General features: G+C 40.7%; 1 protein-coding gene across 2 annotated transcripts in view; it reads right to left on the bottom strand.

Annotated features, from left to right (window-relative positions):
* Positions 1 to 548: 548 nt before the first annotated feature.
* Positions 549 to 26,647, bottom strand: part of LOC125311648 (serine/threonine-protein kinase MARK1-like) — a 40,537-nt gene continuing 14,438 nt past the window's right edge. Inside the window, exons 4-18 of one of the 2 annotated variants that reach the window (XM_048269910.1) lie at positions 23,550 to 23,598; positions 23,361 to 23,426; positions 22,791 to 22,861; positions 15,668 to 15,724; positions 15,337 to 15,573; positions 15,120 to 15,239; positions 14,895 to 14,994; positions 14,679 to 14,791; positions 14,063 to 14,216; positions 13,206 to 13,387; positions 13,001 to 13,089; positions 12,722 to 12,871; positions 8,997 to 9,248; positions 3,313 to 3,357; positions 549 to 2,369 (exon numbers count right to left, since the gene is read on the bottom strand). In XM_048269910.1, coding sequence (XP_048125867.1) covers positions 2,027 to 2,369; positions 3,313 to 3,357; positions 8,997 to 9,248; positions 12,722 to 12,871; positions 13,001 to 13,089; positions 13,206 to 13,387; positions 14,063 to 14,216; positions 14,679 to 14,791; positions 14,895 to 14,994; positions 15,120 to 15,239; positions 15,337 to 15,573; positions 15,668 to 15,724; positions 22,791 to 22,861; positions 23,361 to 23,426; positions 23,550 to 23,598 — 2,028 coding nt within the window. In that variant the 3' untranslated portion in view covers positions 549 to 2,026. Of the gene's footprint in view, positions 2,370 to 3,312; positions 3,358 to 8,996; positions 9,249 to 12,721; positions 12,872 to 13,000; positions 13,090 to 13,205; positions 13,388 to 14,062; positions 14,217 to 14,678; positions 14,792 to 14,894; positions 14,995 to 15,119; positions 15,240 to 15,336; positions 15,574 to 15,667; positions 15,725 to 22,790; positions 22,862 to 23,360; positions 23,427 to 23,549; positions 23,599 to 26,647 lie in introns of those variants that run through there. The other variant, XM_048269911.1, reaches the window with a different exon arrangement.

Below are 26,647 nucleotides of genomic sequence, written 5' to 3'. Positions count from 1 at the left end.
ACAATGTTAGTGAGTAAATCTACTGAAATTGCCACCATCTTGGTGGAGTGTGATGTGTAAGATGAGAAAGCAAAGGTTAAATCATGTATGTCATGGTGTAGAAAAACTGGCTATCTGTACATCTTTGCCAAATGCAAACCAGTACAGAAGGCATCGAGAAATAATTGGGGAGGGTCATGCCTCTTTACTCAATCATTGTGAGAAGGTCCTCAAAAAATGTATTGCTGGTGAGGGGTGGGTCACGTCTATTTTGACTAAAGATCCTAAAACTCCTCCAGTAGCAAATAATATAAATCTATTAGATGTTATGGGCTATGAATACAATTGTAGATCCTTGTTTATTTTTTCTGTAAATATATTGTGGACATTGGGCCCTGGGAAGGCGTAATGTGGCCCTGCACATGGTTGCAGCAGCTTTCTGATTGGACCCCTACAATAACTTAGTTTATTTTATAACTATTATCTGCTAAAAATCCTCAACAAGCAAGTTGACACATGCTCATTACTTTGTTCATGCAGCAGCCAGAATGAGAACAGGCATCAAATCATTTTCTTTTATTTCTTCCAAGTTTTAATATTGTTTATCAGAGATGGAATCCAAAATGACTCATTCAAACTTTTTTCAATGGAAACTTCTTGTTGGAATGTTTTCATTGAACATAAGTAAATGTTATGGTAACACAACCACAATTCTGTAATATTACAGGTTCTGAAATGATCTCTAAATGTCCTGACTTCAGTGCATGTCTCATTCTAGGGAGTTGGTCAGGATGGGTCATGATCGAAGCAAAAGGAGCAGATCTAGCACAATGCCTCTGAAACACTATTTGCACATATGAATTCCATGTCCTAGAGGTCAACACCCTCTTTTAATTCCCGATTGATTATATTTGTAAGGGTTTGGAATGAATCACTATGTCAACTTTACTGTAAAAGACCCACCAGTGAGTGGACTAGAAACAAGAGCCTTGAAAAACATCAACCGCAATTTATTTCTTCAAGTGCTCATTTCATTCCCGTTTCATTCATCCTTATTCACAACAGAAACGGAAACAAAATGTTTTTATCATTGCAAAGCAGTGTCTGTCTTTCTCTTTCTCTCTCACTCACTCACACACAAACACATACACAAACACTGAATATAATAAATACGTATTGTCAACAATTCTTGTAAAATCTAAACTGAACTGGAAAAAAACATCGTATGAGATGTGGTGATCAAAGTAAACCTGATCAGCAGGTTGTACAAGTGCAACAGGGCTTTGTGAATACAGTACATCACTTGCTTACAGAAAACAGAGGAGTGATAATAATAAAGATAACTGATGGGCATGTGTTGTTGAGTCTTTTGGGAGTCTGTATGAACATGTGATAAGAGTCTCATCATCATCCAACTTGCAATTTCACATATTTCAAGTAATTTATATACAGTACAGTTTGTTTTGCATGTACAATATGAACATACAATGTTTCTTATACAAGAATAAAATAAAACTTATCTGTTAGGGCACAAATCTTTAGAAATTATAGCTATTATACAGTAAGCATAGATTTTTTAACAGATATCAGAGCAACTATACAGTACCTGTGGGCGCAATGCATAAACTTGTAGCATAGTATAACCATAACAAGATTAAGCGTAAATGAGCAATTTCACATGTTCACCTATACAAGAGGAAAAGCACGTTTGGTTTGCTCCTTTCATGGCCATTCAGTAGACAAAACTCATAGTTCCTAGGAGGTGAGTGACATTATTGCCTGGATGGTTGTCTTCAAGCCACACACTGCAGGAAACAGACTGGAGTACTGAAGCAGGCTGTTACTAAACGAGGGTTGAAACTGAAGTGTTTCTCTTCCATCTTCATATTTGTCAGTGGACAAAGACCTCCACTATATCCAGATATAGACAGACATCGTTATCTTGTGTCCAAAGTATGTTGATCTAAAGAGAGTAGATGCTCATCTGATCTAACTAGACCCCTTTCGACCCTCAGATTATTTTCTCACCACTTCATTTTCAATCCTTTCACAACTTTAGCTCATTTGCGATTTTGCAGGCAATGTTCTTAAAGGCAATGGATGTACCAGATATTCTCTTGAAACGCACACCATTAAGTGAGAGGCGGGGCAGCTTGCACACCTCCATTTCCCATTGGACAAGGCTATCCTGCCGTGCATCACCATGGACACAGAAGAGGAGGAAACGCTCACGCTGCTCATAGTCGCAGTTATTGGCATCCAGCACCTTGCGAATCTCACGCATCATGTCCCCTGGGTCCATAGAAGAGGTGGTCTTCATGCTCCAAGTGAAGCGCAGCGAACGGGGCTTGCAGTCACGGCTCTCCTCTTTGGGCTCTCCAGACGCACTCCTGCAGGGGGAGAAGGAGAAGGGGATAAGGGACAGCCCAAGACTATTCATCATGACGTTGGCACACAGCTATGGAAGAGGCATATCAGTCAAAATGCTAAGTGTCATTCATAATGTCTATGTTCATTATAGAAGGGGGCCTGAAGGGCCTCAAGTAAAGTTACTTTCATAAATTTACATTTCAAAGGTGTCAAAAAGAGTACAGTGACAGAGGGGGCATTTGCAATTTCCAAGGGGGCACAATTCTTTGTATTGCAGAGGGGGTGGGGGGGGGGGGGTAGCCTAATGTTATTTGCAACCGCATATGTTGACAAGTGAAACAGTACTATTATTATTAGAGATGTTTTTCTAATTACATAATTAGAGCCATCAATGTATATCAATGTTATCTGACAGACGTTCAGAACATAACATTGTAGCATATGACTGAGGACGCTTTTAGCTTAGTTACATGGCAGTAGGCTAAGTAAAATAGTTTCCAAGCTAAGGTTCATTAGAAATTTGGGATTTGCCTGCTTGACAACGAGAGAGATGGAACTAACGACTGGCCTTTGGCCATACCAACCATCCATTAAGAACTAGTAACGTCAGTTTGCCCTGCAAGTTGAGAAATTAGTTGATAAGTGGCAAAAGAAGTTCTAAGTAAGTAGTACAGAAGGGGGTACTGCATTGTTTTTATCTTAATCAAAATTGGTGGGTGTCTGCAATGGGTTTATTATTTAATGGACATGAAATATATGGACTATAGATTCAACTACACAACCGACATGTTACTTGATGATGTAATATATATTTAAATTTATAACTGGCGTGTATCCCTGTTTGTATTTGGAAGATATAAAAAAATCTCCAAAGATCAACAGCCTCTGAGGTCACATGAAAAGCCAGACTGGTCAGAACTGCTCCAAGCATAGATAGAGGAGAATCAATGAAAAGGCCTTTACCTTGGAGTGTCCGTTCTGCCACTTGCTTCTCCTTCACTTGGAAACCTCAAAAATAATAAAGAGATTTTAGTTCAGTACACACATGCACGCACGCACACACGCACACACACACACACACACACACACACACACACACACACACAAAGGTGAAATTATGCAGGCTAGAAGGGACAGGGCTGCAGTGCAATAAGTGGCTATCTCTGATTACCATATTAGGAAAGAATGGGTGCTACACCTGGATCCCAGCATCGTACAGCAATTATTTGTAAATGTGCATGCACAGAGAACCTATGAGCATGTAAGACAATTTTTTTTGTTTTTGTTTGGTGGGGGGGGGGTTGGGGTAGATATGGTATATTGACTAAAGAAATAAGAAATAACCAATGTCACCAAGCCTAGCAGTTATTGTAACTAGATGTACCGCATAGCGGTACAAAATATGACCGCCGCTCAGTCCTGTACATCCGTTCCGCGAAAATAAATCACACTTCACATTTGTCTCCATATTTTACTCCATCCCCCACTCTTGAAACTTTTGTGTATGCTTGTTTGGCATGCCTGAGTGTGTGTGTGCGGCTGCATAGAAAGTAGCCTACTGGTGCTGAAAAGGTGAATAGATTGTAGAATAGCCAAAGAAGATGTAGCATTGTTATAAAACCTTTAAAATCTCTAAACAATCACAAGTAGGGCAGTTCATTACAGTTCATCCATTGCAACTGGATTGATGAAAGGTCACTTACACCTGTAGGCTACATTGTATTTGGGAAAAGCAAAAGGTATCAGCATAATGTTACTTATTTATTTATTTATTTATTTATTATGTATTTATAAACAAAAACATCTCTGTCAGTTCCATGCCGTTTTCAACAGCTATCAAAAACAAAGGTCATTTTTGGATGGATGGATTTTTTGTGAATGTTTCTTCTTCTACATAAGATTTGTGTCATCTTTAGTTCATGTAATACTTTATTGTCAATGCACAAATTAAGTAACAGTAGTCTGAAACGTTATTGTTAATGCACAAATTAAGTAACAGTAGCCTAGTCTGAAACGAAATGCTGTTTTACATCTAACCAGTGGTGCAAATAACTGACATGTCCAAATGGGCCTTGATGAAATGCGTCGCTAGACTGTTCATACACATTTTAACGGGCCAAAGTTGAAGAGCTTTTGTCCGTTATTGTTAGATTTTCAAAATATAGGCTGATTCATGTTCCCTTGCATTGTTTAACTGAGGTCCATGGCTAGTCTGGCTTTCATCAGACCAAGCTCAATCTTTTAAGAAATCAAAAATAAATAGCGGGCAGATCAGGCTGGGTTCACCCAGCCTAGTCCATAGGCACCGATATTGTTTAATTTTCCCGATTGAGATATACACGCTCTGGCTATTCTAAATGCAAAAATGCATCAGGGAGTTATGACAAAACGCTAACTAACAAACTAGATCCTAATAGAAAGCTGTTAGCTTCCCTAAGCTACAGGTAGGATTATAAGGTAGGCCTATTTACAACATAAATTGTCAATAGGCTATGCTGGCGACACAAATAAAATCTCCTTTGGAAACCAATGGCTTACGCCTTACAGTATCAAGCGGACTTAAACTGTCATATTGTGGCGAAAAGTTGTAATAACATTCACGCAGCTCCATGAGTCAAGGAAAGCGCGAAAGAAGTAGCCACTTCTAAATGGGACCCACTACACAGTAGCTTAAGGTGTTTTGCTAAAGCAGCCATAATGAAATGAAGGTGTCATTGTTTGGATACTTCACACACATGTGCTTTTTAATTTCACAGACTACAACTACCAAGCTGTAATCAAAGCACATCGATTCCCCTCTCACACCCTGCACGCACTTAAAACAAAATAAACAGGCGTCTCAGTCTCACGCATGTATAGGCAAAACTGTATCAGACCGGGTGTAACGTTGGTAAATCTTCCATTGCACAGAATGATTTTTTGTAGCATCGTGCAACAAATGACAGTCGAAAGATACAAACAGTGCTGCTATCAATTTGCTTGGTATAACCGCATTTATAGTTTTCTACAAATGCAATCAATCAAATGCCTCCATCACTCAACCAACGCCACGGTAACATTACCTAGGTCCTTATTGATATTACAAGATTAACGCATTCCTGCAGTAAAACCAAGCATGTCCGATAAACATCCTCAGATTTATTTCGGCTTCAAGAAGAAATGGGAATTACACTTCATGTGAACATCGTCCTATCCTTATTAGATGTTTGCTGCGTAAATTACAGTCCTTGTAGGAAGCGCCCATTGTTTTTTTCCAACCCACTTTTAACTTCCAACAAAATTACGCCTCACTGCAACGATGCGCCATCTAGTGGACAAACGACTACTTATCGCCAATACTGAAAATGCAGCCATGATGATGATGATGAATATTTATTTTGGCTTTCTTTTAATCCTACTGAATTTGTAATTATGTATCGGCCGCTATAATACCGATAGTATGTGGGTGCCTGTGTGTGTGCATGTGTATATGTGTGCACCGCCATTTACAGGCCAATGAGTGTACAGTCACTAAATGTACACATAACCTAATTTTTTAGACCCCCCCATGGATGAAATTCTACTTAAACTTGGCATACCCCCAGAGAATGCCAGGTCAATCATACACATAAAATTTGGTGCAGTTCTGAACATCTTAACTGAAGATAGGGGCGATTAAAGCAGAATAATATTGCATTTTCATTTTTACTGGGGGTGGGGTGCAAATCACAAATGAGTGATTATGAGCCAGGTTGATGTGGGCCCTTGAGACCAACATACCATAAAAAGATTCTTCATCCTCAGTGCCACGGTTCAGGTAGTTATTTAGGAAAAACTGTTTTTTTTTTATGTTCAGGGCCCAGCACGGTGGTGGGTGGTGGTGGTCCCCGGGATCTAAATGAAATTTTTCCGTAAAAGTCTAGTGGGGCTACATACCCACCAAATTTCATGTACCCCGGTGGTTCGGTGTCCCAGGTATCAATGACCAAAAATTCAGGGAGTAGATGACGGAAAAAAATTTTGAATTGTGTGCATGTGTATGTACAAATTTATGTTTATGTGTGTGGGTGTGTGTGTGTGTGTGTATGTGCGTGCTTGTGTGTTTGCCTGCGTATGTGTGTTTGTGCATGTGCATGCGTACATATGTGTACTGTGTGAGTATGTGTCATACGTATGATTACTGTAAATGTATGTGTGTGCGTGTGTATCTGTTTATGCACATGTGTGCACATGGAATGGGTTAACATGACCCTGGAGGCAAACATAATGGAAAAATTGGTAATCCTAAGCCCTACAGTTCTCAAGATATTCACAGAGAACTGTGTCTGCCCTACCCTCCTTTCGGGGGGTCCAGTCCAGCTGGGGGGGGGCTACAGATCAAAACGAAGAATGACGGTTCCATGCTATCCATGTGGGGGTACATGCCCACCAAGTTTTGTGTACCCGGTCTTTCAGTGTCCCGAATCCTTGTTGGTGTACGTCACTAAATGTACACATAAATTATTTTATTGTAAGGCCCCCCATGAACGAAAGTACACAAAACTTGGCATGCATTCGGAGGGTGTCATAATGATCCTACACTTTTAATTTCGTGCAGTTTTGACCTTGTCAGCCAGAGATATTGTGATGAAAACACCACATTTTTGCTTTTGAATTTTTAACTAGGTGGCTATACATGAAATAAGTGGTAATGGAATGGGTTGACATGCCCCTTAAGACCAACATACATAAAAAGGTGGACCTCCTAGGCCCCACGGTTCTCGAGATATTCACAGAAAACTGTCTCCGCCACCTACAGGCCAGTTGGTGTATAGTAACATAAATTAATTTATTGTGTGGCCCCCCATGAACGGAATTCCACAAAACTTGGCGTGCATACAGAGGGTGTCATAATGATCATACACTTCCAATTTCGTGCAGTTTTGACTATGTTAGGTCACAGATACCTTCAATTACAACACCTCATTTTTTACTTTTTGTGTTTAACTAGGTGGCGCTATACATGAAATGAGTGGTTATGGAATGGGTTGACATGGCCCCTTGAGATCAACATACAAAAAAAAAAATGGTCCTCCTAAACCCTACGGTTTTCGAGATATTCACAGAAAACTGTGTCTGCCCTACCCTCCTTTCGGGGGGTCCAGTCCAGCGGGGGGGCTACAGATCAAAACGAAAAACAATGGTTCCATGCTATCCATGTGGGGTTACATGCCCACCAAGTTTTGTGTCCCGGGAATCATTGACGGAAATTTGGGCATGCGAAAAAGAAAAAAAAAACTGACTGCGCGGCGGTCATAATTAGGAGCTTTAGCTTGATCTGTATGTATTATCCGGCTCTGCACAATGCTAGAAGAACGCTGCCTTGACTTGAACTTCATTCAAAAGTGAAAGCACAGCTGGTGATCAGGGTGATCAGCTGTGTTCTAATGAATGTTTGATTCAGCGTGTGTTGCCAAGTATTTGTTTCTCAGCAAAAGCCACAGTGAAACGGTAACAAATAAATGTAAAGAGACATAGCATGTGAAGTTTCTCTGCTCCGCATCAGGGTCCGGTTCGCCCTGTCGGGACTTATTTTCCCGATAATGACCGGCGTTCTATACATTAGCACTTATGTATTATTAAGGCCCATAGTATTTTAATGCATATGTCTGTGGATCAATATTTGTGAATACATATTCTTTTTGAATGTTCAGTTATGGCTTACAGCAAAGACCACTCCTTGAATATATTTATATTTTATCTAAACTTCTTTTTTACATTTTGGAATCGAAAGGAATCGATAGGAACCGGAATCAGCAAGCAAAACCGGAACAGGAATCAGAATAGATAAAATTTGAAACAATACCCAACCCTACTAAAAACCAAACCATTCCATGATTAGTCCTTTCAGACAAATGTTGCAACACTAAAGAGTGGCCCAGAAGGGCCTCAAGTAAAGTTACTTTCCTAAATTTACATTTCAAAGGTGTCAAAAAGAGTACAGTGACAGAGGGGGCGTTTGCAATTTCCAAGGGGGCACAATTCTTTGTATTGCGGAGGGGGTGGGGGTGGGGGTGGGGGGTAGCCTAATGTGTTTTTGCAACCGCAAGTAGAGACCCTGCTATGATCTAACATTAGCTTACCAGCTATGGCTCTTCCATGCATGTTGCTGACTGCTGATAACTTTGCCAAATTTGTTTAACAAATCTTATCTCCGTGATTTACTTTGTTGTGATAAGAATAAACTAGTTCATGTGAAAACTGTTCAGTAATGCCTTTGGGAAATTACATTTGTATGTGACTCAAATAAACTACTGTAACAAAGATCATCATAATCTTTTCCATTCATGTACAAAAAAGGAACAGGAGACGTTTATCTTTTGACCAATTGTACAAAAAAATGCTTATCAGTGTTCTTCCCAACTATTTCTTGCATGTTTTTGATGCTCTGAAATGTCTTGTTGAAAATGTAGCCCGTGGCAAGTATCCAGAGGGTTGAGACAGAGAAAAAAGATTAAAATAAGCCATGGGATGAACACTGAAACGAAGAGCAGTAAAGAAGTAAAAAAAGCAGACTGAATGCAGAAATATCAGCAGCATAAAGGAAGATGAGAAAAAAAGACAGAGCAAGAAAAAGCAAAGGTGAGAGTGAGAGGAAGATACAGAATGGTGCAGGAGTCGCCACTAACCTTCGTACAAACTTGGAGGTGATCTTGCTGATGATGCCCGTGGATGTGCCACGGCAAACCTGAGCAAGAGCGGCTGTGTCATGGGAAAGGGTGGGTGAGGCAGGAGGCCCATTGTAGGTGGCACTGCGACGGTCACGGAGCTGAGCACCATGGAATGTACTGCGGCTGGAAGTACCTCGTGGAAACCGTGTGCGCTCTGGGGTGCTGATGCTGTGGGCTGAAGGGGAAGTAGAAGGGGGACGGGGTGTGGAACTGGGATAGAACATACATACACACATATGCACATAAATAAAAATGCACACAGAGACACGTACTGTACTGTATAGGTACAAATGACCATATGGCTAAATGACCATAATATGGGCTAGCTAGGGCATACATTCTTAAACTTGCTAGATACTACTATTGGTACTAGTCCTCTTAGTATTGGTTAGCTGGGTTAGCCACCCGGGTTTGTATTAGTGAAACATGTGTAAGGTTAGCCAGCTAAATCACAAATAACTGAACCTAGTCTACAATAAACAGATCCTCTCTACAGATCCTCTACAGAATCCCTGTGCTATTGGATAGTAGGTTGCTTAATAGGCCGGGATGTTTTTGGCTACCTTTTTTTACTATTATTTCCTATTTACTTATACCTTGGGCCATCACAAGTTGATAATGACCACCCCCAACTCGGCCCCATTTGGTTTCAGGGGCCAAAAAACACCCTTTTTGGGAAAAGCTTTTGGCGGTGAATTATATTGTGAATATTAAGGTACTGCTGCTACATAAATGGTCATATAACCCTAATATTTTGCAGGGTGTATCCTGACACATAGGGGAAACAGGCAAAAAAAAAAGATTCTGGGGATTGCTGCCTTTTTCTGCCAAATACCACCCTCAACATACCCCAAAAGACAAAAAAATGTCTGTCCGCCTGACAAATTGTCATAAAAAGTTTCAAGCATTTTATTATACATATCACTGCCTCAAATGTACATGAAAAACTTCCCAAGTTTATAAGCTTCAATTTACAGTAAGTAAGTAAGTCAAATGTATTTTTAGAGCACATTTAAACACAGCTTTCACTGACCAAAGTGCTGTACAGAATAAAATAAAGAAACAAAAAAGAAATAAAGCAGAAAAAAGTAGACAGACACAGATCAACAATGACAACAGGAGACATGTACAGAGTTACAGACAGGGCAACAGACAGAGAGTTAGGAAGCTGGCGAGGATAAGGTAAAAAGGTGGATTTTGAGCCTAGACTTAAAAACACAGATGGAGGGAGCATTTTTAATGTCCAGGGGCAATTGGTTCCACAGCCGTGGCGCTGCAACTGCAAAATTAACAGGGAGCCAATGCAAGGATGCCAGGACTGAAGTAATGTGGTCATGTTTCTTAGTACCTGTCAGCAATCTAGCAGCTGCATTTTGGACCATCTGAAGTCGATTTAGTAGGGACTGGGGGAGGCCTAGGTATAAAGAGTTACAATAGTCCAGCCGTGATGTAATAAAGAACTTTGGTTATACCAGCTGTATAGAAACCAGCTCTAGATAGAAAGGTCATCTCGGACTTAAATGGAAGCTTACAGACTTCTGAAGTTTTTCATGTACATTGGAGGCAGTGATATGTCTAATAAAATGCTTGAAAATTATCACTTTTAATGATAATTTGTCAGGCGGACAGACATTTTTTGTCTTTTGGGGTATGTTGAGGGTGGTATTTGACAGCAAAAAGGCAGCAAGCCCCAGAATCTTTTCTACTAGCTTCCCCAATATGTCAGGATACACCATGCAAAATTTGAGGGTTATATGACCATTTATGTAGCAGCTGTACCTTAATATTCACAATTACATCATTCCATTCCATCAGTTTTTCCCCAAAAGGGTGTTTTTTGGCCCGAGACCAAACGGGGCCGAGTTGGGGGTGGTCATTATCAACTTGTGATGGCCCAAGGTATAAGATAATAGGAAATAATAGTGAAAATAAGGTAGCAAAAAATAAGGGTAAAGCAAAAAACATCTTCATTTGATTCAATCCTCACTGCAACTTGATTTTAATGCTATTCAAAAGTGGTTCTCGGATAATGGACATACTGAATAAAAGAAAGTCATACAGCATGTTATTTGCCACTAGGTCTGTCCGACATACCCAAGGTAATAGTTTAACAATTAAATTCTCAGATGGTACATTTATGGAGAATGTTGAGGAATTTAAATATCTGGGCCTCTGGCTCGACTCCAGTCTCTCCTTCAGGCCTCATATTGACTCTATAGTGAAAAAAGTAAATTATAACTTAAGCCTATTATACTGTTCAATTAATTGCTTCACACAACAGATTAGATTAAGAATTGTAACTCGGCTTTTATTTCCTATTATTGATTATGCTGACATTGTCTATATGAGTACAACAGAATCACTCCTTAAATCCCTAAATGTTGTCTATAACAGTCTCTGCCGATTTGTGTTGAGATGTCCGTTCCTAACCCATCATTGCCATATGTATTAGCAACTGAACCTCTTATCACCAAAGGCCAGACGACGGCTACACTGGTTTCAGTTTGCTTATAAATGTATCTTTTTTAATTATCCTTCTTATTTGAAGCAACACTTAGTCCTATATAGGTCAACTTATGGCCTTAGACACCTTGATCATCTCTTTTTTTCTGTCTCAAATATTTCTAAAGAAATTGGAAGACGTGCTTTCAAATTCAAAGCCCCCTCTGACTGGAACAGCTTGCCTTTGTTTCCTAAGGTCCATCTCTTCCTTTCCACTCTTTAAAGGTGCCATGTGTAATGTCCGCCAAAAAAATCAATTCATACTCCACATTCCATAAAAGATGGGGGCAGTATACCTCCAGAAAGTGAGTTGGTCTACCCTAGAGTAACAACCGAGAAACGTGTATTGCAGTTTGGCTGGTGGTTATGTTGCCCGCATACTGCCTCCCATGGCCGAAACTGGTATTATGACACCTGTCTGGCTGTGGCTAGTAATTTAGCATGCTAATTCAGGTTGATATCTCTGCAGCACTATACCTTGTCATTTTTTTAATGACATCATCACCCTTATTTCTTCTCATTCTTTTGATGCATCTAGCTCATTTTTTGGATATTTTTACCTCAATTCTTACACATGGCACCTTTAAGGCATCCCTCTTATCTTACCTGCAATCCTGTGACCAATGTAAATGTTTCCCTTCTCTTTCATTAATGCCCTTATTAGGAGATTATGTATGTGTGCACTAGTGTATATGTGCATGTATGTGTACATGTGTATGTTGTATGTATATGTATGAGTGTATATGTGTATATGTATGTATGTGTGTATGTATGTGTATGTATGTACGTATGTGTATATGTATGTATGTATGTATGTATGTATGTGGGTATGTATGTATGCATGCATGCATGCATGTTTGCATGTGTACATGTATGTATTTTTGTATATGTATGTATATGTAGGCTATATATTTGTTTGTTTTTGGTGGCTTTTCTAAATTTGGTTCTCTCCTGTAATATCTTACCATTCTGATTATGTGAATATGCTTTGGACAGAGGTGGGACAGGCTGGGGTGGTTGGTTGTGAGGAAGAGCTTTAGTGTGTGCGAGTGTGTAAGTGTTTTGTGTTACTTTGAGGACCCCCTCGAAAACGAGATGTTCATCTCAAGGGATTATCCTCCAATAAATGAATTTGAATTTGAATCCTGAGGAGTGGACCTGGCTCCCGGCCTATAACTCACCCTGGATTGTATTCGCTGTTATCCTGGATGGGGGGTAGAGTGCTTTTGGAGGGGTGGCCTGAGGCTGACATGGACTTGGTGTGTCGGGGGCGTGGAGGCACCGGATTGGAAGAGGCCCCAGACGTAGAGGAACTGGCGACCTCAGTTAGACTGTGGGGAAGAGTAAGCAGAGTTAAATACATGCACAGCTCCTCCTGTGCTTCAGCAGTCAAGTGTTCTATTCTGTTCTGTGCAGAGCAATGGCCTGCTAATCTGTGGGATGTTCTGTGCAGTGGTCACCTGCTGTCTTTTCCATTGGGGATAGCTGAGAGGCGGTCAGCTGAGCGCTCACACACATATGTGTTTCTGCGGGTCATCCCTCCATTGGTCTGACAGGAAGAGAAAGAGGGTAGAGAGCTGTGAAGGTTCCTAGTATCAAGCAACATAAGGGGGTTGGGCATCAAAACCAACCAACGACCAATGACAAAGTATTGGGTGGGATTACCCCTGATATGGTGGACAGTTTCTTCTTGTCAACAGCATGTAATGGCGAGGCTTGGAGATCAGCTTTGGAGCCAGCAGAGGTCGACTTAGATGAACTATCTTGTTCATCCTTCTGTTCACTCTCCACAATGCTGACCTGAGCATGCTTTGAGCCAGACACTGCTGGAGAAACAGATTGGCCCACTGCCAATTGAACCCCCCAACACACACACGCACGCATGCACACGCACACACACACACACACAGAAATGGAGAGTTATGAAAAGATGTTATGTTATGAAGTTATGAAGAAGTTATGTTATGAAGTTATGAAAAGAGAGTTATGAAAATAAATGTGTATTCTGTTTTGTATCTTTTCTACAACAGCTGTCCAGTGTAAGTCTCAAAATGATCCCAAGTCTTGCCCAGTCATTGTGCCAGTAGCTTGGCCTTCAAATTCTTCTTGCTGACAAATTCTTTCTTTGCAAACAACTGGTGGAGAGGCCAAGGTCTTGTGAGAGAAAGGGCTACATGCACTTGATACTGTACATACTGTATGTATAAGTCAAACTGAACTGAACTGAATTGAATTTAAGTAGCAGAATTAGTCAGACACTATTTATTCTACCTCCACTTTTATGTAGATAACTGTAAGAAATGTAACTCCTAGGTCATCAATGTATATACACAGGTGTTGCATATCTTCATGTCGAATAAAAGTTATTTTATCCACCAACCTAACTTTCTACAGCTGTTTGAGCAAAATGTTTTTGAACATGAGTAGCCAGCCGGTCTGGTACCAGCAAGTAAGCAAGCATAAGAGACCACACAATAGTATTTTAAGAGAGTGAGTAACCTATAGTGGCCAGTCATCCTCACCATGATCACTGAAGCGTCGTTGCTGCTTCTGACTGGTCAAAATGCTGCGCTGAACATTGGATGGGTTTGGGGGCTGACCAAGGCTGTTGTTGAGGTCATTGCTGGGCCGTGACCTCTGACACAGGTTGGTAGACACAGATTCATTTCCTTCAAACTGGACAAAAAGGGAAGAATAGGTACAATTGATGAGGGAAGACCTGCTGTCAGGACAGCATAAACATACAGGGTTAAACATGTACATGTCAACTTGCCATACATTGTAAAACTAGCATGTTGAACAGTGACACCAATAATATGACTGAAGTAATAGTGTTTTTGTACAGGCCGAATAGCTTGTGGAAGAGAGCTTCAGCTCTTTTGCGTTATCATGCTAACAAATCATGCTATTTTCACATATTTTATAGGCCGTGCCATTCTGGTCCACAAAACGACATGGTGCATAGCCTGGAGGGCTAGTGGGGTTGGATAGTGTGTTGATTGATCACATGACCATATGCCATCAAAATGAATGTGAAGATGACACCAAAACTAGTTGGTCACAAAAACAAACTTACAGTAAAAAGGGGAAACTGCTGCAAAGTACTGTACTGCTTTAAGTCAGTGATGATGCACAAACCTCTGGGGTTTTTCTACCAAGTAGCAGGTAAGTGGCCATAACCTCATCGTACTTCTGTCCCAAAAGAGAGTCAATGACCTCATCCTTAGGGAATCCCATTGTCACCATCAACTCTGAGGAGCAAGACATGACATCAGAGATCGGTAATGAAACAACATCACCAGCAGATGGAGCAACATGCCAAATATGGGCATGGACCCTGAGGAACTTACTTACCAATTCTTTTAGTGTCACTGTTGTTTTGTTCTGGCTCCGTATATGGTTTCAGCGCTTCCTCCTCATGGCCTACATTCATCCACCTGTCCTTCATCACTTGCTGGAGTGAGTGGGGTATGTGAATAAGGAGGAAATTATTAATTTCCAATGCAACCTTTGATTTGAGAGCTTTGATAAATATTTTTCAAAATTAGGTGTTTTTTGTTGTGCAGAGACTCCAGTTACCTCCAAGCTGCCTCTCTTTACTGGGTTCAGCACTAAAAGCTTCTTAAGCAGGTTCTCACAGTCTGTGGACATGTAGAAGGGTATGCGGTATTTCCCTCTCAAAACTCTTTCCCTTAGCTCCTATTCAAAGCAACAAATGGGTTTTTGAAGGTCTTACACTGATAAGAGTGTGTAGTTTTAGAATTATTATCTGTGTTATAAACTATGCAGAACAAACCTTCAAGTTTTGGCCATCAAAAGGTAATGATCCGCTGACCAGTGTGTATAGGATGACTCCTAAGCTCCAAACGTCCACTTCAGGCCCATCATATTTCTTTCCCTGGAAGAGCTCAGGGGCAGCGTAAGGGGGTGAGCCACAGAAGGTGTCCAGCTTGCTTCCCAGGGTGAATTCATTACTGAAGCCAAAGTCTGCTATCTTTATGTTCATATCTGCATCCAACAGTAGATTCTCTGCCTACAGGACAGCGAGAACGAGAACCATTGGAACATGGTTGCCTGAGACCACCTATACACAGTATCATGGTGTTATATGCTGAATAAACACTGACCTTCAGATCTCTATGCACTATCCTCTTCTGATGGCAGTACTCCACTGCAGACACAATCTGAAGTGCAGTAGGACTGATTGTTATGCAAACCCCATTCAAAGTATTTTTTTAGCATGCTGGATTCATATTACTGCAATATCCTTGTTTCAGCATACAGTATGTGTAATACACTTCTGTTGACTTTCAAACAAAATAGAGAGCTAGCTCGCTACTTCCTCCCCCTCCCTCCCGTGCTGCTCCCGTGCAATTGAAACTCTCCTAAACGCGCATCTCATCTGTGATTTGCTGGAACAGTTTGTTATGTTTTTATCTGCTAGGTTTGCCCAGGTTGTTTTGGTTGCCGTTTTTGGAGCCTGGGCTGTCTACAGAGATCGCGTTTTTTTACAGTGTATTCAGGACACAGACAGCTAGCAGTTGGTTAGGTGATGTTTGTAGTAAGTGACATAAAATGTTTTAGCTAGGGCTTTTAGCTTTCAGGCCACAGATATAACCTAGGGGACACAATGAAAATAAATTAACACTCCCCTCAATGTCAAAACTTATTTCTTTGCATTGATGTGCGACTATAGAGTTGATGAACTCCGGTGATATGCAAATTCCTTGCTGCAGACATTGCAGAGGACTTTATTTTCAACACTTTATTTTTTATGAACACCATCAGGCCGTTTTAAAAAAGTAAATGTTCCAATCAATGATCCAGGCAGCACGTTTTCTTCTCTCTCCTTCATTTTACAGTCTAATTTTTACTAACTAGAACAGCTCTGGGTCAAAGGTCATACGGAATCGATTAATCTGCACTAATTTTTTTAATCAGTTATTTTTTCTCAAATTAATTAATCGAAATTAATCAGTTATTTTGACAGCCCTAGTTTTAGCCTAAAAAACACGTACCATCGCTTAGAGTACCTTTAATAGATTGATTAATTGAAAAATTAAATGAATGAATGCCTGATCTGTGACACTAACATAAATGTATCTCTCTCTCTCTCTCTCTCTCTCTCTGTGAAAATATGGCCCTTGCAGTCCATACTCACACACAGGATGAGTGGCTAGGACTCACTGAGGTGAAGTGATGATGGGGTGAAGACACAGCAAGTAGGGATGTGACGCTCAAAACTGACGTTTCGAATCAGTGTCGAGGCTTCGAAGCACAATTGTTTCGAAACACTGCTTTGAAACATGGTTCAAAACAGGCATGTCGTGACCACTGCTTCGAAATATCGTTCAAAATGCCCATGTCATGTGACCAAAGCTAAGTGAACCTTCGGTACATGTCACCTGTGGTGGAAGCAAGCTACTATGTGCCCGTACGTTTAATTAACAATGTAGACTTTTCTTAAGCCATAGCCATGATTGGTAGAGTGGTTAGTGAGGGTGTTTTTGCACAGTAGCCTAAGCTGCTCAAATGTGGTTCGCTCCCCGTTTGGTTTGTAAGGTATTGCTTCAGATAATATCTCTATATATGGTCAGCTTCTTACTTTATCATTAACCTCACAGTTTCAACTAAACTCCCCAGAATGGTGAAAAGCACATTGCAACTTCGAGAGTTTTTATGAGAAGAAAATGATTTAGAGAACACTAGCGGCAGCAATAAGCTTCTCTGGCACTTCTCATTGTCACTTTATGTGGTCTCCAATCCAAACTATCACTCAATTCATGTATAGCGCCACCTAGCTAAAAACGAAAAAGTAAAAATGAGGTGTTGTAATCGCAGGTATCTGTGACCTAACATGGTCAAAACTGCACGAAATTGGAAGTGTAGGATCATTATCACCCTCTGAATACACGCCAAGTTTTGTGGAGTTCCGTTCATGGGGGGCCATACAATAAATTAATTTATGTTACTGTACACCAACTGGCCTGACGGTGGCCGGACACAGTTTTCTGTGAATATCTTGAGAACCGTAGGGCCTAGGAGGACCACCTTTTTTTTGTATGTTGGTCTTAAGGGGACATGTTGGTCTTAAGGGGACATGTCAACCCATCCCATTTTATTTTTAAATTTAGAGATTCAATTGTCTCTGGGGTGCCAGGCAGTATTTGCTGCCAATTCAAATGTAGTCACCGTTAGAGCGAAACTATCACACAAATTAAACACAAACACGTTTTATAAGTTTCAAATCATATATTGTGATAGTTTAAATTAAACCAAAAATATTCATACACAACTTAAATAATCGATATCCCTCCATACAATCAAAAACAAAAATGCTATTTAAACAAAAAGGGAAAGTATGAGAGAGTCTGAGTCACTGAAGGAAAGTGAGTTGTGGAATATGTTGAATTAGTTGTATACTGGTGGAAAGGAAACGTGAACTCGGAGATGAGTGTTGAGTTACCAGCGGGAGACTAGCCAGGGAGCTGCAGAGTAGGCCTCTGACTTGAACCAGGGATCTTTATAACACACAGCGACAAGAGAAAGGAAAACATCTTGCCATGCTGCCGATCCATTCCGTTCGTGCGCAACACAAAAGTAGTTTGAGCCGGTCCTATTTTGCTCAGGATCCGCACTGCTTCATAGTAATTCCTCAAAGGGATTAATCCACAAGGGAATGCGATCCAAGGAATCCAATGTAACTTATCCAGTGTGAATGTTCTGTTTTAAAATGCTCCCTCCATGTCTCACATGCCCTCGGTAACTACCCTCTCCGATAGAGCTTCCTGTAATTAGCTCTCCCGCAGGTTAGGCCAAGCAGCCTTTTATCGTCAGCTGACTGCGTGGACGTTAACCTAATTGGCCTTTAAGCAACCCGGTTGGATAAGCCTAAAGTAATACATTTTTATTATAAAGAATATGGAGCGGTCCGCTACACTCTTCCCCCCATGGAAGGACAACCCATGGTTGGTTAAACGTCAGCTAGTCAATTGAAATCTTCATCGGAATCCGACAATAGAAAACTCAATACAGACTGCTGTTTCCAGGCGATCCCGGCCTCTGTTGGTAAACACTGGTTATTCTGTGGTCTAGTGAAATCTCTGACGTCCTTTCTGACCACTGGAAAAATTGGATGTACGAAACGTTCAGGAGCATGAAAGGATTTCTTACGCTTCTGACGCTTGGGTAACATCTCGACCGTCCGCCTGGATTCAGATGGTGGCGAATGGTGTCTCGTCCGTACTCCATCTCTTGGGAGGTAAGTTACTTTGTTTCTTTTGGAACTTTGTCGTTGGCTTCGCTTGTCTTTTCCAAACTGTTGAGGTTGAAAAGCATTTAACACAGGTCTATTATGTATAGCATTAGACACATGTGAAAGTGGAACAAAATGTTTCATTTTCTTGCAAAATTGACACTTCTCGCAGGCTTCAATAAATGCGTTGATGTCACTCCACATTTGTGGCCAGTAAGCCACCTTACGAAGTCGCTTAAATGTCTTAAAGATGCCTTGATGTATGTTATCTGACAAAACATGGTAGGCTTGCAGAAAAGAAGAAACTAGAGACTTTGGAACAAAGATACGTTGAAGTCCTGACGAAGTCTTCTATGAATAGCAGCTCGTCCTGAACAACATACTTCGATTCTGACATGTTACATCCTTCATCTAACTTTCCAACAATGTTTTGTATCAGCTGATCATGTTTCTGTTGTTCACAAATCAAGGAGATGGAGATTGAAAAGTCTTTAAATTCAACATAGCTCTTGCACGGAGGAACAGCGGAGAAAAGAATGAGACCTCCCCGTAGATCCACAGGAGATGTCGCGGAATTCGCGCACACAGGCCCAGCAAGCGCGCAACTAGCTTCACCAGACTGCTGGCACGGTTCAAGGGAACGTTGATCCAAGAGAATGTTGACCATGGAAGGTTTCTCATGGAGATCAGCAGTAGTGGTTGGCAGTAGCGGGGTGCTCTTGTCGACAGCAATGCTCAGCTCACCTTGCGTCACATCGCTGTCCAGGTGGGCAAAATCTACAGCACAGACACGTCCGCGAAGTAGACTTGAAAGTTGCTGAAGTTGATGTTGCAACTGCTCCACCTTGCTGCGAATGTCAGCAATTTGGTGCGACGTTTCTTGCAGTTTGAATTCTAAAAACATCGTTTGAAGCTTTTTTAACACAAAGTTAAATCCACTGTCTATACAATTGCTCTCTGCTAAGGTTGCATGAAGCGCTGCAAACTTTTGCTCAATTTTTTCAATAAAAGATACAAATCTTGCTTCCAAGTGGAATCTGTTCCGCGTCATCTGTTTTGACAGCAGATCAAGATGATTCTTCTGATCGTCCAACTTGTTATGAAGAACTGACCAGCTCTCTAATGGGTTAAGCGTAAATCCTAATTTCTGCCCAGAAGTATGCACACCGACACCAGGTGGTAGTGGAACTTCGAAGTGGCAGATTGAGTAGGCCTAGGCATAATAGCGCTCTCCATTTCTGAATGTAAGGAACGCGAGGTAAAATTCAAAGGAACACTTGTGTTTCAGGAGACAACTCGTAATCTAGCCTATGCAACAATGTTGTGCACTAGATAGAGGTGATTGGAGACAGCTTTAGTTAAAGTGGCGTGAAGTGCTAAGGAAGCGCTCAGGGAAATAGGCATAAGAACCATAGCATATAGCAACTCTTAACAGCAAACCCCAATATTTAACAGTCCATAACACATATCACATTTCAAAAATCACAGATCAATAAAGCTCAGTCCATTTATCATGAAGTCTCACAAAAATCACGTTTTTTTTTTCTCTTGCATGTGTTTTTGTTTTATCCACATAGGGCAGAGAGTTCTTTCAATGTTCAAAAAGGCTTTTCAGTCCTATAATCGTATCCCAGTCTTTCTGTAGCGCAGTTCAGCAAAACACCAGTGTAAGTTAAGGAATGTTCGTTGCTTCTTTGGGAAAAAACGTCTGTGTGGTTAGTTAGACAGTGTCCCGCCTGTTAACTATGTTCAGGTCCCATCTGGGGTGCCATTCTGTAACGTGACTAATCTGAATCTTTTATTTTTAAATTTAGAGATTCAATTGTCTCTGGGGTGCCAGGCAGTATTTGCTGCCAATTCAAATGTAGTCACCGTTAGAGCGAAACTATCACACAAATTAAACACAAACACGTTTTATAAGTTTCAAATCATATATTGTGATAGTTTAAATTAAACCAAAAATATTCATACACAACTTAAATAATCGATATCCCTCCATACAATCAAAAACAAAAATGCTATTTAAACAAAAAGGGAAAGTATGAGAGAGTCTGAGTCACTGAAGGAAAGTGAGTTGTGGAATATGTTGAATTAGTTGTATACTGGTGGAAGGGAAACGTGAACTCGGAGATGAGTGTTGAGTTACCAGCGGGGAGACTAGCCAGGGAGCTGCAGAGTAGGCCCACGACTTGAACCAGGGATCTTCGCAACACCGCGACAAGAGAAAGGAAAACATCTTGCCATGCTGCCGATCCATTCCGTCGTGCGCAACACAAAGTAGTTTGAGCCGGTCCTATTTTGCTCAGGATCCGCACTGCTTCATAGTAATTCCTCAAAGGGATTAATCCACAAGGGTACGATCCAAGGAATCCAATGTAACTTATCCAGTGTGAATGTTCTGTTTTAAAATGCTCCCGCATGTCTCACATGCCCTCGGGTAACTACCCTCTCCGATAGAGCTTCCTGTAATTAGCGCTCTCCCCGCAGGTTAGGCCAAGCAGCCTTTTATCGTCAGCTGACTGCGTGACGTTAACCTAATTGGCGTTTAAGCAACCCGGTTGGATAAGCCTAAAGTAATACATTTTTATTATAAAGAATATGGAGCGGTCCGCTACAACTCAATTCATGTATAGCGCCACCTAGTTAAAAATTAAAAAGCAAAACATTTAGTGTTGTAATCACAATATCTCTGGCTGACATGGTCAAAACTGCACGAAATTGAAAGTGTAGGATCATTACGACACCCTCTGAATGCATGCAAAGTTTCGTGGACTTTCGTTCTTGGGGGGCCATACAATAAATTAATTTATGTGTACATTTAGTGACCGTACACCAACAGAGTTTTCTGTGAATATCTTGAGAACCGTAGGGCCTAGGATGACCAATTTTTTGCATATGTTTGCCTACAGGGGTCATGTTAACCAATTCCATATGCACACATGTGCATAAACAGATATTCACACACACACATACATTCACAGTAATCATACGTATGACACATACACACACAGTAGACATATGTATGCACACACACAGGCAGACCCACAAGCACATGCACGCACGCACGCACGCACACACACACACACACACACACACACACACACACACACACACACACACACACACACACACACACATAAACACGTACATGCACACATGCAGTTCAACAATTTCTCAGAATTATGAACAGGCGAGATGGGGGTGGGGTTGTATAAAATGTATTTTACATGTGAAATCTATGAACTAATCATGTTTTGATACTTGTTTTCTAGCAGATACCAGTGAGAATTGAGTGTGCATAATGCAATTCAGTGAGACACTGAATCATATATGCCTTTCACCTTTTGTTTTTAGCCAGCAGCCAGACCAGCAGATACCCTGACTTTGCTGAATTACTGAAGCTAAGCAGGAACAAAGTAGGAAATGAACACAATTTGACAAGCGTGACTTATTTTTGTGGAAAAAATGTGCTGGACTGGGCGGGGGTCATATTTTGCACCACTCTGCGGTACATCTAGTTTAAAATGGGGATACCCCTGCACAATCAGCCACTTTCCAATCAGGGAACAAATTAGTGAAAGTGTCTTGGGGCAAAGATATTGTGCAGGAGCAGGACGTGTAAGCTGTCAGTGTTTACATGGTACTAGTTAGAAGCTAGTGCCTGTGTGCGTGTAAGCGTGTTTCCTTTGTTTGTGCATGTAGGAGAAAAACAGTTGCAGGAAGGGTCAGGTGGATTAGGGAAAAGGAGGGGCTACCTTTTCACACTCTCTCTCTCTCTGGATACTGAACAATTTGTAATAAAGTGAAGTGTGTCCTGTTTGGCAAAGGACAACATACAGTAGAATTCCAGTGACCATGGTATTATGTCACTGTCCTAGTCAATGGTTACCTATAGGTTGGTGGTAATGTTTGTCTTACCTTACTGTCAACTGATCAAAAGAATTTTCAACCTTTTTCTATATGGGGATGGAAAAGAGGGGTGGGGTTGCACGTACTTGTCGAAACTTTGCCCGAGCCTCTTTCTCTTTCATTCGTCCATGAGCCACAAGGTAGTCAAATACCTCACCTGAAAGGGACAAATTGATACCAAGCAGAGGACTGCCATTACATAAAGTACAGAATAGTTATAGTGATGTGCAACTGTACAGTAATTAGAAATGAGTCCAAAAAGGTGTGGGAATAGCAGGGAAAGACAACAAATGGCCTTTTGTCCTTAAAAACATTAGTACAAAACACAATATACAGTACTGGGATAGGTACTCTTGAATCAGCAGCTGCACAGGCCCTTTGCAGATGGATAACCTGACGCTTTTGACTTATGTTCTATATTGGCGTGGGAAGAAGCATTCATAAAAACAGTGAAATTTAATTTAAATGACAAAAGTGCAAACTATTTAATACCATGAACAAGATCATAAACACAAACATCAGTGGGTCAGATCAATGCTCCCACACACCAAACAATAGCACCATGCACAAGACACTATGCTACTGTATGACTGAACTTTGCCCCAAATTAAGGACCAATGTAGAACAGAAGGATACCATCCACTCTATGCACTCACCTCCGCTGGCATATTCCATTATTAAGTAAAGTGTCTTCTCTGTTTCTATGACTTCAAATAATTTAACTAGGGAAGCACAAGGGAAATGTGATTAGAAAATATGTAATTCCATCAGGTGAGCTTAATTCATTTGAATACTGTGCGTCACTCCGAATACTGTGAAAGAATGTTGACAGAAGGTCACAGTACCTATGTTTGGATGATTCAACAGCTTCATTATCCGAACCTCCCTAAAGAGCTGTTGTGGGAAACAAAGGGGATTATTAGCATCAACATAACATACAAATGTACAATTTTATGAGTGAGCAAGAACAATGAAGGATTTCCTCATGCATAGGCGTTCTTGAACAAATGTCGGTGAAAGACCACGGCAGCCCAGCATTAAAGCCAGCACTGCCAATCACTGAAGCATCTTAACAGAACCCCTACTTCACCAGAGTGGAGACAAGACACAAACAGGGCCTCAGTTCCCTGGTCAAAATATGTGATCACTAGGCTATTATATGTTACAACACAGACTAATTATTTTGTTCAGATAACTTGGTTCAAAGATAAGTATACAGACAAATAGAATTATAAGGCTTCAGATAGCATAACATGGTCCATTTTGTTTGCCCAGATTTACTTACTGTACACCTACTTTCATTTGCAGGAGTAATACACTGACTCTGTGTATTAAAAGATCCGCTCAAGGCATTCTTGCTTGAATGCATAACATAGCCATCTCATGTTTTCCTTGTGTGCCAATTTAATTATTGTTATTATTGAGTTGCAGCAGTAAGGGATGGAGAAAACTTGAAAAGTGTGCTTTACTTTCCTCGCATAGCAGGTGGCAACATCATGTGGTGGTCATATCATGTACCACTATGTGGCACATCTACTGTAGTTTAAAGTAAAATGTTCCTCTAAATTCCTCTAAAAAGTACTTCACGACTCAAGGCTTTATCATGCCCTATGACATGTCAGGAAATTAGCAAATATTGGCATCACTGCCTGTTTTTACTGTGTGGTTACTGGAGTTTGTTCATGCTGCTGATTCCAATTAGTGCCCATGGTCAACACATCGTGAAAATGTAGGCAAACATTTTGGTAGATGTTTTTGCAGTTGCCAATATTGTCTGAACAAACTTTAATTTATTTCAAGGATTACGGATTATCTACTAGTTTACAACTGTTACTAGACTTATTGTCCTGTGGGTATATGCCTCCACAAACCATTTCATTTTCAGTCTACATTTGTGTGAGATGAGTATATCTGAAGGAGCTGATATGCTTTACAGATACGCACCAATTGCAATTTTCTGGGCCGATTCCAATTTTTCATAGAGTTTAATCTGCCGATACGGATTTAGGCAGATTCTGATTTCATTTCTTATAACCATTTTACAGCACACACAAAGATGTATTCTCTTTCTTTTCTTTAATAGAACATTTTAACATAGAAATGTAATCAACTTTTTAATAATGGAATGGCTGTTAAAAAACAGGTACACCTGGAACAGGTGAACAGACAGATTCTTCTTCAAGTCTAACTTCAGCTGCAGTATCAAACTAAAATGCTTCCCAGTGTGGGACATTCACACACTACTAAATACACTGTGTTATGGAACAACCATTTTTTTCTTCTCACATCAAATATCCAACAAAAAATACAAAACCAATTTTCATGATACATTTCAACATGCTGCCATGGAACATATTTTCATATACATTGATGAATATGCATTTATGGTGAGCGCTGTTTACATAATGAAGTGACATCTTAGTAAATTAAATGCAATATGGTAAAGCACAGCATTCGTTTTCTGCGCATAGAAAAACTCAGTATTAGTGCTTTCTTTGTACATCCAGCCCTGAGTGTTGGCCTTTGCTAGCTTCTTCAAACTTTGCAAACTCAGCTGGGTGATGTTGTTTCAACTGCGGCGCACAAGTGCATTTGACCAGCATAAAATTGGCATGTCTCAGACTGACCGGCCAGTCACTGGTCTTGGCCGATCACACGAAAATACCGGTCACCAGCCGATCAATCGGTGCATCTCTAATGCTTGAACACTGATTGGCCAGTCAGGCCTTTGCCTGAAAACCTATTGATGGAGCATCAATTTTCACACAATCACAGGAGATCTGACAAACTTAAAATGATAGTACATAACCTAGACAAATAGTCAAATACATTTAGCACTTTGCTGCATGACACATGCCTGGCTTTATGTGAATGAGTGACAGGCACCGTTTAAAAGGAACACACTCAGGGCCAGATGTACTAATGCTTTTGCGCCCACTTCAGGTGTATTTGTTTCGCAACGTGCGTGTAAAAACATTGCGAGGTATGTACAAACAGGCCGCATTGAGGTCAAAGCGCAGACTGCCTTTCGCGGGAGCTGAAAATGGCAAACTGCGCTTTTCTGTGTCATGCATATGCATTCATGGGAGGATCCAGGGGAAAGTGGGAGTTTAGCGTAAAGAGATGGGAGGGGAAGTGTAAATAGCGCCTAATTATGTATTCCGCGGTATGTACAAAAACTGCTCGTGAAAGCGCACGTCTATTCTGCGCCTAAAAACTTCCACCTTGTAAAAGCAGGTGTTAATCCAAATTGTTTTGTGTCTTTGTTGTACTATTACAAAAGCAAACTTAACTTTCGTTGGCCTTTCGAATGTCTTACTTTCACATCATTCACTTAAACTTTCCTACTTGCTAGATTTGACCAATCTTCCATAGCCTATGTGCACAAGTAGTTTGAGTAGAACTACTGATCTTCATTATCTCCCTGCTTGTTGACATGTATGGTATTATTTCATGATCGCTAAACGTTTGATTCTTTTTAACACTTTGAATGCTGCGCTGTTTTCGGAAGCTTTGGCTCAGTGCCCAGCCCGTGGTGGAGATGGAACTCCCTCCTCAGCACGGTGATCAGTTAGGCCTACTCTTTCTAATGTTTTTGACCTGGCATGTGGTGCCCTAACGAGACCTGGCGAGACTGCCACCTAGTGATAAACCCACGAAAATAAATGGACTGGTTTTGACCTGACGTGCATGCGTCACTGATTCGACCCAAAGCGGCAACCAGCCGAGTTATGATAAAATGTCCAGATAAAATGTCCAGATTGTGCGTTTTCATTCGTTTTTCGATCGTCATCTATTTCAGTTCTGTCCATGATAGTTCCCAAAATCGCACATAAGGTGTGTTAGAGTGTCTATTTTCGTAATTTAAAAAAAAAAAAAAAGCTAAAAACGCAATATTGCGTTTTTGGCACTCAATGTGTTAATGATGTCATCAGTAAACTTC

This window comes from Alosa alosa, chromosome 18 (genome assembly GCF_017589495.1).
Source record: "Alosa alosa isolate M-15738 ecotype Scorff River chromosome 18, AALO_Geno_1.1, whole genome shotgun sequence".
Lineage (NCBI taxonomy): Eukaryota > Metazoa > Chordata > Actinopteri > Clupeiformes > Clupeidae > Alosa > Alosa alosa.
This window is presented reverse-complemented; position numbering and strand designations above follow the sequence as displayed.